Source organism: Ambystoma mexicanum, chromosome 2p (assembly GCF_040938575.1).
Source record: "Ambystoma mexicanum isolate Mex_15411 chromosome 2p, UKY_AmexF1_1, whole genome shotgun sequence".
Lineage (NCBI taxonomy): Eukaryota > Metazoa > Chordata > Amphibia > Caudata > Ambystomatidae > Ambystoma > Ambystoma mexicanum.
In genome coordinates, this window is record NC_090923.1 from 1,140,575,671 (window position 1) to 1,140,587,789 (window position 12,119).

Below are 12,119 nucleotides of genomic sequence, written 5' to 3' on the forward strand. Positions count from 1 at the left end.
GTAGAAGCTTGGGGGTGTTTTGTTGTTTTATCAGCTTCCCTGCATGTTCTCCAGTCTCGGTGTATTTCTAACTGTAGAGCGCAACACTACGGCTGTGTTCGATACCCTGCAATGTGGGCTTCGCTGCCCCTGCCTGCACCCGCTGCATGCCATATCAGTCCGTTCTCCTCCTGCACTGTTCCCATACTAACTGCCTGCTCCGATCTTTAGATGGAGAAGGAGGAAGAAGAGACGAGGGAGGTCCTGCTCCCACACTGGCAGGGCAGCGGCTCCCTGGGAATTACCCTGGATGAGAATGACGAGGGCGTCTTCGTCAAGCAGCTGGTGCATGACTCTCCTGCGGCTCAGACCGGGGTGGTCAGGGAAGGTGAGTCCTGGCTCTCTGGCGTGCTTGGGGGGGGGGTGTCCTTGCGCACATCTGTCTCCCGCCCCTTGCCGCTGTGCACAGTTTATCCAGATCTGTGCAGTAGGTACAGGTGGCGGTACCAAGACAATTCATCTGAAATATTAAAAAGTGGTACATTTCACCGTGGACAATTACACTGAAAAAACACTAAAGACATTAAATGTTTAAAATGGGTCGGATGGGGTTGTGGTGGCGTTAAAAGGGTGGAAAATCAGGGGGGTTGCGGAGGGGTATCCCACCAATAAAGGAATACAAAATTGGTGTTTCCAGTGTTTTGTCTGCAATGAAATGTACCACTCTGTGATTGTGGTCGATAAGATCCCATATAACCCAGGTGGATGGAGAGAATTTGAAGTGTAAAGTACTGTTAACTGTTTTCTGTAGGATATCCTGGGCTTCTCACAAGGTGCTGTGTCCGCAATGTCCTATCACTCTGTAACATCGCCCTGTGACCTCACTCCAGGACCTGTGGGCGGGGCGGGAGTCAGACTGTGACATCACTACAGGAAGCTGTCATCGAACACCAGAGAAAAGCAAGGCTTTTCCCAGGCCAGTCAAATCTCTGGCAAAACAAAACATGTTAAAATTACAAGAAAACAAAACTGAAACCACTGCACATCTATTTAAAAAAAAAATACTAAAAGAAGTATTCAGAGTGGATATGTCCTATGATGGCAGTTGGGTTATAGGAGGAGATGAGTCAGTTGAGCTTTTTTATTCTTATTTTATTGAGCATTTGTAAGGCGCTTTATACAACAGAATTGTGTTTCAAAGCGCCACAAGGCTACATGGCAAGGGAACAGTGGAACATTAGAAATGGCAAAAATAATAATATCCAGTCATGGTCCTACTAAGACTTGTGGCATTCGGCCGTGCAAGTGCATTGAAGAAAAGTGCAAGGGGAAGGGAGGGGGAGAAGAGGAGTGGACAAGAGCTGGAGGAGGGCCCGGGAGGGAAGTGCCAAGGGGGGGCACCTCAGGCTAAGTGCTAGTAAAGGTGATTCAAGGGTGGTATGTGGAGCCGCCAAGAAGGGGCCAGTAGGGCAGTGCAGTGGGGGGCAAGGAGGTGCTGGTATTGACAGGGAGGAAGGGCCTGGCATCCAGCAGATTCACGAGGAACAGGCCAATGGTCGCAGCGGCAGTGGGGTGGTTAGCTGGGGAGGGAAAGAGGTGTAGAAGAGCAGAGTTTTGAGCCGTGTGTGTTTGTGTGAACCGGTTTTGGGAATGGCAGATTGCTGCGCAGCCTATTTGGTCGCAGGAGAATTCGTAGCAGATTTTCTTGACAAATTATGCTGCATATATTTTGGGTGGGGTAGGTTTAGGGAAATAATTATTGTACGAGTTACAGGGAGGCCACAGGGGGGGTCTCCCCCTGCTTATACATACAGCAAAATCAACTTTCGACCAAATCTCCTACGACCAAATAGATTCGATGTAATCGCCCTAAGCCCCAGTTTTCACTTAGATGCAAGTCCATTCCATATCCCCAGTGTTTAGTAGGGAATCCCTTGGCATGCCCCCAATGTCTGCTTGGGCGCGGGTTCTTCTCCCTTATCCCCAAAATGTGCTTGGATGTTGGATTTTCCATCACCCCAATTAGTGCTTCAGCATGTTGTCCTTCCCAATCCCCAAAGTGTGTACTGCCATGCTCATGAAGTCGGTGTGTGCTTGAACTTGGGATCATTTGTGTCTCCCAATCGTGTCCCATCCCTGTAGCCTGTAGGTATGGCAAGTGGCCTTATGCCGAATCCTTCTACCAGTATTGGTGCCCTCCCTGTGCGTGGCTCAGTGTTGAAAATTAAAAACAAAAGCAGTTTGGTAGTTTTAGTGGGATATAAGGAGAGGTACATGCCGAAGCCTGTAGCGCCAGTTACCCGTATTACTGATACGGAAACTCTGTGTTCTGGGCGCGAGGGATGCGCTGAGGTGGGTTAGCCATATTGGCCGCCCTATGGTTTTGAAAGCAGCATTCGGTGCATTGGGGGTGTTTATAGAAGGAAGACACGGTAGGAATCTGTTTAGTACTCTCAAACTTATGGGTTCGTTTGATGAGAAGGGAGTGAGTGAGGTCTAAAGTGGCTACGTTTTAGGGAGGAGTGAAGTGGGAGGAGGGATGGGGTCAAGGTTCAAAGACTTCCTTGGGTATTGGTTTGAGCACTTGTGGTCCGGCACCCGGATTTTCTTAGGAAATTAGATTAGTACCCTGATGAGAGACCCTTGATTGGTACCCTGATGAGAGACCCTTGATTGGTTGACATGTGCCTCGGTGCGTAGGAACCAAAACCTAATTAGGATTTTGATTCTTCGGTTATTGCGCCTATTCACCTTAAATTGTGTGGCTGGAAGGTGGGATTGTGGTTCCCCAGGAGGCAGGTACATTTGTCTGCACTGTAGTGTGTTACGCATGGCTTATGTATGGCATAGGTGTCCATGTACGAGGCGTGGAACAGTGATTTGATCATTTCTTGCTGTGTTAAGTTGGTTCGCTGAAGAGCCATGTCTTGAGGCGTTTCCTGAATGTCGGGTGGTTCCCTTCCAAGAGGAGTTCCATCGGTAGGGGGCGTTCCGGTTCCGGCCTTTGGTGGCCAGTAAGGAGAATGAGGCACCTCCTTTTCCTTTCCTCTTGAATTTAAGAACTTGGACTAGTGTAGGTTCCTGGACAGAAGAGGCCGGTCGGGATGGCGTGTAGTGCTGCAACTTCTATGTGAAGGAAGATGGGCCCTTTCCATGGTAAGCGCAATGGGCAGTGCAATGTATTCTTTTCTTGACAGGGAGCCAGAGAAGGTGTATGTAGTTCTGGGGGTGATGTGTTCCGCGCCTTTTCATCCCAAGGAGTAGCTTGGCCGCTGCATTTTGGAATCCTGTTCGTTTTTTCATGATGTAGTCTGGTAGTCTAAGGTGGAGCCTTGTTCGCAGTAATGATGACCCAGCGATGGTCCTGTGGGTAAACGATAAGTAAGATATGGTGTGTCGTAAGGTGCAGATCTGGAAGAAGCCATGGCCTCCTGCCCACGCTCCGGGCGTGAGGGTACTGTTCATTGGCGTGGCGCGATTCCTTGCCGTGGAGGAAGGTGTTGGACATGGGCCCAGCTCATCATGCCAAGGGATTGAGGTGGTGTTTCAAGCAGCTGTACTGCAGGACCTCGTGGCTACATGGAGCGGCGTTCCGGCAAGACCGTTTTTGCCAGAGCCTGCTCTGTCTTGTTGCCGCCCTGCTCGGTGCCCTCCCCCATCTTCCCGGCATTTGATTGGGGGGAGACCTGTGTCCCAGTGTCATCTTGCACATGTTGCTTTTACCCTCTCCCCATCCTGTGCTTGCACTCAGCTCTGTAACCTTTCTCGTCCCCCAGGTGATCAGATTGTGGGCGCCACCGTCTACTTTGACCAGATGTCCACCGAGGAGGTGCAGATGCTGCTGAAGAACATGGGCCACCACACCGTGGGTCTGAAGCTGCAGAGGAAGGGCGACCGCTCACCACTGCCCGGAATGGCCTCAGGAATGTCGTGGTCGCACGAGGCCCTCAGCCCGGGGAGTCCAGACGTTGTGCTGGTGAGTTCTGTGCGGGGGTCGGGTGGGGTTGGGGAGTTCTTCCCCTAGTCAGCACCAAAACTTCCATAATGTTTGATTGCAAGTGCCCAGTGAGCACCGGGTCAGTGGTCTGTGGTTTTAGGACCAGGTCATTTTCTTGATTAAGTTACATAAGTTACTTTTCTTTATATTGGTCTACTCAAGAAAATAAGACCGGTTTATTCTATTTAGATATTTCCCCTGAAATATGCCAATATCCTTGAAGGAAAGTTGTCCCCCATATCTCCAAAGCCCAGAGTTTAAAGAAATGGTTACGGTCGTTTGGAAAACCGAAACGGAGTAATTCTTAGGAATTTCTTAGCTGCCCAACTCCAGAGTCCTAAAGGTGATCTTCCGAAGGCCACCTCCGGTGAATTATGTCAACCTATCGGTGTCTGGTGTGTGTCATGATAGTGCCCATCAAATACACCTTGATCCAGTAGCACAAGACGCAATGTACTGAACTAACCACTAGATGGCACGATTGTGCAAAGAAAGTTGACTAAGACAATTCTGAAGAGGTACGTCCTCTTTCGGCGCGATAATTACGCCGTGGGATTGACGACGCGTGTTTGGCGCACTTCTCCTTTTGGCGCTGGTAAATTTCAGCGCAATGAAATGAACAAAATGTATATTATGACAGTAGATTAAGGCATGCAGTGCGTTCCTTCGCCCAGCTGGCTGCGGCGAACAATCCGCGCCAAAAGAAGAAGTGCACCAAAACGTCCCATGGCGAATAGCCAAGTCAAAATGCCCTAATCCGCTCTCAAGCGATGCTGGACATTCCGGCGCAGCGCTTTTTGTGCAGGTCCCTTTTAGGTGCGCCTTGTTGGCAGCAGGGCACTGCGCACTGAGATATTAATGTTTTTCTTAAATATATTGTCAACCAAAGCACAGGAAAATGCAGTGGTTTGGTTGACAGTATATTTAAGAAAACACTAGCCGCTTGGATCAGCCTTTTTCTTCATGTACTATGCGGCTAGTGTTTTGTAAATACACTGTCAACAAAAGCAATGCATGTTCCTGCGCTTTGGGTGGCAATATATTTCAGTAAAATATACATACCTTTACGCGCAGGTCTCTGTGCCCTCCTGACTGCGCCAACAGGGTGCGGCTTAAAGGGACCTGCGCCCAAAGCACTGAGTCAAAACGCAGCATACCGGCTCCAAAGCTGCAAAAATATTGTTACAGGTAAGCACCATTGTACATATAAGGCACTGCTTTTCAAGCAACCCTGATTATTTTGAGCACTGAAAGTCTAGGACTAGAGTGAGGTAGGAGTATTACTCTCTCTGGTCCCCGTGGCTATGCCCATGCCATATTCGTAAGATGAATAGTCTATTTATTTTTTGCATTTGTATAGCGCTACGAACCCTCAGGCATCTGGGCGCTGCTTATCACCCATGGTGTGTGGTGCTCATTTATCGACCTCGGAAGGATGAAAGGCTCAGTTTGGCCCTGCCGGGATTCAAACCTGTGTCAGAAGGCTCTACACAGATGTCAAAGCGAGCTCGCTCTACTCGCTGTGCTATCTGACTGGCTTTGAAGATCTTTTACAGAAATATAGGACTGACCTGCACCCATGCTAGCACAAAACATTCTTATCCCTATGTTTGTAGCATCTATTTCCCCCTTTCCCATCCTTTTACATTCCCCCACTCATTTTCTTTCCTCCAGTACACTAAGATCTGCGGGTGGGGTACAGTATGCGACTTCACGTAAAGCCTAGTTGCTCTGAAACGACTACAGGGTGATTTTGGTGCAGTATAAAAGCCTATTGACCTAACATTATGTACAAATCAATTTTTACTGTTGTCAAGGTTACCCCTTCTCTTCTGAACTAGGGGCAGTCCCACATCCTGAGGATTTAAATTCAAGTCCCTCAATAATGCATCTCTGATCTTCCAGACTTGCAGGAATGATACAATGTGATGCTTGTTAACCAGTATTTAACACATGGTTGAGGTCGCACCGTGCATGTGCCTTGGCCCTACGTTTTCCTAGTGTACATTTGAGAGTGCAGTTGGATTGTACATGGCAAGTACTTTCTAGAGGCAACAAATGCTGTTCAACATCGTTCTGGCATGTGGTTGTCCACACGCTGTGCTCAAAATCTGCTCCGACACAAAGTAGGTGACAGCACTGCCTCTGCTTTGCTTCCTTAGGAGTTATGCGGCTCCAAAACATGACGAAATTCAACTTTTCCCCCAGCAGTCCAGACCACACAGTTTTTAAATCTTTAACTGTGAAATAGGCCATACATATGGCTTTCAGCCCCCTGTCGGCAGGCGGCCATGACTGGTAATGAATGGCTCGCCAACCCAAGCAAAGTGAGGGCCTCCGCGAGGGCTGCAGGCCGTTGCCAGCCATGTACGCCTGCCGATGCAGAGGTGAATGCCATTCGCACCCCAGGGTTTTTCCAGGGTGTAGATGGTTTATTTTTTTCTGGAGATTGGCTGCGCCTATTGCGCGACGTCAATCTCCAGAGGGGGGGGGAAAAGATGCCCGCCGCCATAGAGAAAAGGAACTAAGTTCCTTTTCCATACCTGGGGCGGCGGACGGGAGCTGGAGGAGTGCTGGGACTGAAGCTGTTGCAGCCACCTGATTGGTCGAGTGCCTTTTGTCTGGATGCAAATGCTAGATTATACAAATAAAGCCCTCACTGATTTCCTATTATTAGGGTATTCATTGAGTGCAGACCTAGCTTCGGGAAGAAATGGAGTGCTTTACATGTCATCGGGGGGGGGGGGGACACAGCGAGGGAAGCAGTTAGCAAGGGATCAATACAAGGATGTCGGGAGCTAAACAATGGGGGAGAGGGGAGGGTGGGCAATTTGGCAGCAAGGGGTCTTCAAGTAACCAGGGGAGGAGGCAAGGGGAGCAGATCCCACCTAACCAGAGACTGGTCTTAAACCAAGGGTTAGAGCTTGACTCGTTGGAAGACATATTTGCATCAGCATCGCACGGTCAAAACCGAAGAGTTTGGAAAATTGGGGACTAATAAGTTTTACAAGGAAGGAGTCCCCTCTGCCCCCTATTTTTCCCCTCACCCATGCAAATAAATTCAAGGTCAGGCACTCCTCTCAGAGTATCATACTAGGAGACTTCAACCTTGGCTTCAGTGACCCTCTAGACACCAATGCCACTCAAATCAACAACTCCTTAGAGGAACTAGGCTTTACCCAAAAGATCTCAGGTCCTACCCACACTAAAGGTAGAACCCTTGACTGGATCGCCGAGCACAACTGCTCAATTACGGTCACGTCCATAATACCTCAGCCCTGGTTGGACCACCATCTGATTATGTTCACATTAGAGGCCCCACCTCCTATGCATACCGACAGTATAGCCCCAGCTGTCCCTACTAGGAACAAAAGAAACATTACTCCCGAAAACCTCATTCCCTTGATATTACCCACCCTTAACTCTATCCCAGACCACACAGATGCCTTTAATATGGTAGAAACGTATAACAAAGTGATGCTTTCCTCCCTTGATGTTATAGCTCCATTGAAAATGCGAAACAGCAAACCTCGCAAACATGTGAATACTTGGTTCTCTCCTCACTTAAAAGCAATTAGACAAGAGAAACCCCGATATGAAAACATATGGGGACTAGACCCCTCAGAGAACAATAAGAGTAACTTGAATAAACAAGCATCCCTCTACAAAAAAGAAATTATCCTCACTAAACAAACCTCCTACAACCTCCGAATCTCCCAAGCTAATATCAATACCAAAGAGCTTTTCGCTATACTAAGAGGTAGAATCCCCTATCCAAACTCCAGATTCCTGCCTCAAGGACAAAAACTGGTGCTCCGGCATACAAAATGCTCTGGGCTAACAAAATCACAACCCTGCAAACTAAGATTAATAACAAAAATACTCTTCTTACCTCCTCTAAACCTAGCAATCCTAACGTGACAGCGCCACAATCTAGCCTAACACTACCCTATGCAGCCATTCCCCACTTTAACTTTTGCAAAGTATCCACCAAAGAGGTTGAAAAAGTCATCCTTACGCTCAAACCCTCGAATTGCCATGATGACTTATGCCCAGCGCAACTCATAAACTCTCCTCTTTTATCACTAAACTCATAAATGTATCCTTCACTTCAGGCACCATACCCAATAACTTAAAACAATCTTGGGTCCTCCCTCTCTTCAAAAAACAAAATCTAGACCCATCCATCCCCACTAATTACCGCCCCTTTCCTACTTAAAATCCTCGATAAAATAGCATGCCTACAAATCCAACACTATCTCGAACACAACCACCTCTTAGGAGCCCGACAATCAGGTTTCAGACCCCAACATGGTACTGAGACCGCTCTTGTAGACCTTAAGGCCAAAAAAGATAAGCTGAGAGACGAGGGGTAAGACAGCATTACTGCTGCTCCTTGATCTTTCAGCTGCATTTGATCTGGTTGACCATGAGATCCTTTGCAATCACCTAGAATCGGCAGCCCACTTTTCCCAAGAGGCTCTCGACTGGATTCAGTCCTTTCTCAATAACAGAGCAATGCGAGTCTTCTCCCCATTAGCAGCTGCTGACCCAAGGCCTATTGCCTGTGGTGTGCCACAGGGCTCTTGGGTCTCTCCCACTCTGTACAATATCTTTACAAAGCCCCTTTTCGATGATCTCGATGGTCTGGGTATCACCTACACGAATTATGCAGATGATACTCAGATCCTCATCCTGCTAACGGGGGATTATGACAAGGATTTGGCCTTTGTAAATCGAGTATACCTCATCATCCAGGCATGGATGGCCTTACATGGTCTATGCCTGAATGATGACAAAACGGAACTCCTCATCTTGGGCACTACAGCTAATCTCAACAAACTTGGCCAGAACTACTCTTCGTTTGAAATTGACAACATTATTGCCGTGGCTAAGGAGGTCAAAACCCCGGGCTTTTATCTAGATTCCACACTAACATTAAAAAAACAGGTAAACGCTATGGCTTCCGCTACCTCCTATACTTGCAAACTCATCAGAGCAGCCAAACCCTTCCTTTCCTCTAACAACTGCATCACCTTAGCAAGAGCCTTGACCTTGTCCAAGTTGGACTATTGCAACGCTCTATACATAGGTAGCAATAAATGCAACACAGACAAGATTCAAATCTTGCAAAACAATGCATTAAGAGCAGTCTTAAGTCTCCCGAAGAAAGCCCATATTTCTGATACTAGAAGATCCATCAATTGGCTTTCCATGAAAGATGAGATCCTCCTCAAATCCGTCTCTCTGACTCACAAATGTCTCCACCATTCTGCACCTCAATACCTCATAACAAGATTCACCAGACAAGTATCCTGCCACCCCTCCAGAAAGGCGAACTCCAACCTCCTACTGGTGCCCAGGTTCAAACGCACTACCACTGGGGGAAGTAGCTTCTCTGTCAAAGCAGCACAACATTGGAACTCTCTACCGCCATCCCTAAGGGAAGATCTGCCTTACTTACAATTCAGATCGAACCTTATTCATTGGATTAAGGAACATGATATCTAATGTATTGGTACCTACTGACCTTTTAGCTATGAATTTGTAAATTATGTATATTATATTCTGCATGTAAATATGACCTATTGTACTTGTTCTCAATTCTGCTGTTGTGTCTAGCACTGTAACCACAGCTGGACTCCACAGTACCACATGTAACCTAAGCTATACAATCCTCTTGTTGCTCCTACGCCCTGCTACTTCTGGGTTAGGTGCGCATTACAAATAATAAAACAAACCGTGTCAACCAATTATAGATGTGTGCTCCGGTATACTTGGCTTATGAGGGGGGGGCAAAGCTTGCAATACCTTCACCAACAGATGATGGCCACCTTTCAGCGAGTTAGCTACACATGCCTAACGTAGGGAAATAGAGCCAGTAGATTTGAATAAAGTGATATCATCCAACCTGTTCCTTCCAATTCTGGGAAATCGCGTAAAGGCTTGCAGGAGCACATTTCTTTCTCCAGTCTCATTGTGCTGTTAGTCACGCGATAAAAAAAAAAAGTGTGGGCCCAACTTCAAAAGACCTTGTATTTGTTAAGGAACATTGAATGCCAGATCGTGACTGCAACCAGAATGAGTCCAGCATTCCTGAGCCACCATTCGCGAAGTACATTAAGAAGCCAGATGTGTGAAGAAGGAAGATCTACAATTCCATTAGGAGGTTATAGAATGTCCAATCAGTTTTCTACCAGACAAGCCGCATAAATCATCAAGAAGCGGATGCGGGAGGGGAAAATCCCTCCCAACACCTACACAAAGGCATGTTGATTTGCAGCAGAGACATCTGGTTGTCTCTATGTGAATGGGCTAGCTGGTTCCAAAGAGCGAGACAGAGAGTAGATTGTGGGGGTGACTAGGCGATCGGATTGTAACAGAAAAGTTGATATATATGATAGGTTATTTATAACATGCTTAATACCCAGAGGTTTCTAAGCGCGGATCTGGGTTATCAAACTTGTGTTGCTTCGTGACGTCTTGCTTCTAAGGCGAGCACATTGCCCCTGAGCTATCCTCCCGTCCAACATTAAGGCATCAACATTATGGAATATGGTTAGTTTAGAAAGAACAGCCAAAAGGTCTCGGAGGAAAGCTCTGGTTTATGCTGCTGGTGATAAGCATTGCTAGTCTGCCTCCTTTTTACCTACACACTGATTGCAATACAATTTTCATCTAATTTTCCTGCTCCTTTTTCTGAGGACCGGCTCATTAATCCTTTGGCGGCTCATTAATCCTTTGGCTATTTGTTTCAAGTTACCTAAGAAGACCAAACTTAAGTGAAAGGTGAATCTTGTTTTTCACATAGTTTCACACATTAGGACCTGCTTCATTGATTTTCGTAGATTTCAATGCAGAACTTGAAGTAACTTGGATTTGTGGTTCTCGTGTTTGCCATGAAAAGATACAGTATTTGGTCACATGACTCTGCTATCCTGCAAGGGATGGGTTCTTGGGATACACTTCCCAATGTACGTTTGCCATGGTTGGATGATTCTAACCATTGCACATGTACTGGCAAAGTTGGGATATCATAGTAGGTGGTGCTGTCCTGTTGCGTGACCATCATCCGGGCCTGCTGCAACAAGTGCAGCTTTTAAGTGGTATTCGGCATGTAGTACTCGGTTTGGCTGTTGCAACTGGCATTTGCTCTGCAAGCTGAATTCGCTGTCTCAAATTGCAGGTTTTATTATCTATACCAAGATGTCGGTTGATTTTCTTTAACATTCCCTTTACTCAAGGAGGATTGCTGCGAAGTAGCCCAGGCCACCATGGCCGATATGCATGGCCTTTAGTTTAGTTTGTTTATTTGTATAGCGCAGCCAATCCCTGGGCTAACTGGGCACATTAAGCTTAGAGAACAGCATAGGCTACAGAAGGTTGAACATACAGTGAGATGCAAATGACAATGACAATGATAAATACAATAAATAGAATATGGGACCAGGTTACAGAATGGTCCAAGTCAAGCAGAGCACATATTGTTGCAAAGGGACCAGGTTACAGGCTGGTCCAAGTCTATGGAAAAGGCGGATGTTACAAGGAGGAAGAGGAGGTTGTAAGGGCAGGTGGCAGGCTAAGCGTGTAAGTACAGAGCGGGATTACTATTGTTGATTTGAGAGCAAAGCCTTCACCTTGGCTCTGAAAGACCAAAACGAAGAGTCCGCTCTGTTGTCCGTGGGGAGTGAATTCCAGCATTTTGCAGCGAGCACATGGAAGCTTGCTCCCCCTGCTGTTTTCAGGTTGAACTTCTGAATGTTTAGTTGGTGCAGATATGGGGATCTGGTTGTTCTGGAAGTGCCTTGTCTGGTGAATTTATCTGATAGGTAAAGTGGTGCTGTCAAGGAGAGGCATTTATGCGTAATGACGAGTGATCGTAATTTAATTCTGTCACGATTAGGGAGCCAGTGAACTTCCTTTCTAAAGGAGGAGATGTGGGCCTTGCGGGGTAGATTGAGGGCACATCTGAGGGCGTTGTTCTGGAAAACCTGTAATCTATTCAGATTGTGATTAGTGGAACTGAGAGAGTGTTTTGCAATAATCCAATCTGGACAGAATTGGAGCCCTAGCCAGGGTGAGGAGGCTCTTGGTGGATAAAAATGGTTTACAGGCTTTGATAAGTTTATTAGTGTAGGCGTGG

General features: G+C 47.0%; 1 protein-coding gene across 2 annotated transcripts in view; it reads left to right on the forward strand.

Moving 5' to 3' along the window:
• The window catches only part of AHNAK (AHNAK nucleoprotein), a 138,583-nt gene that overhangs the window by 77,562 nt on the left and 48,902 nt on the right, over positions 1-12,119 (forward strand). For both annotated transcript variants that reach the window (XM_069645218.1, XM_069645217.1), the window contains exons 3-4: positions 211-367; positions 3,756-3,955. In XM_069645218.1, the coding sequence (XP_069501319.1) occupies positions 211-367; positions 3,756-3,955 (357 nt within the window). The remainder of the gene's footprint in view (positions 1-210; positions 368-3,755; positions 3,956-12,119) is intronic.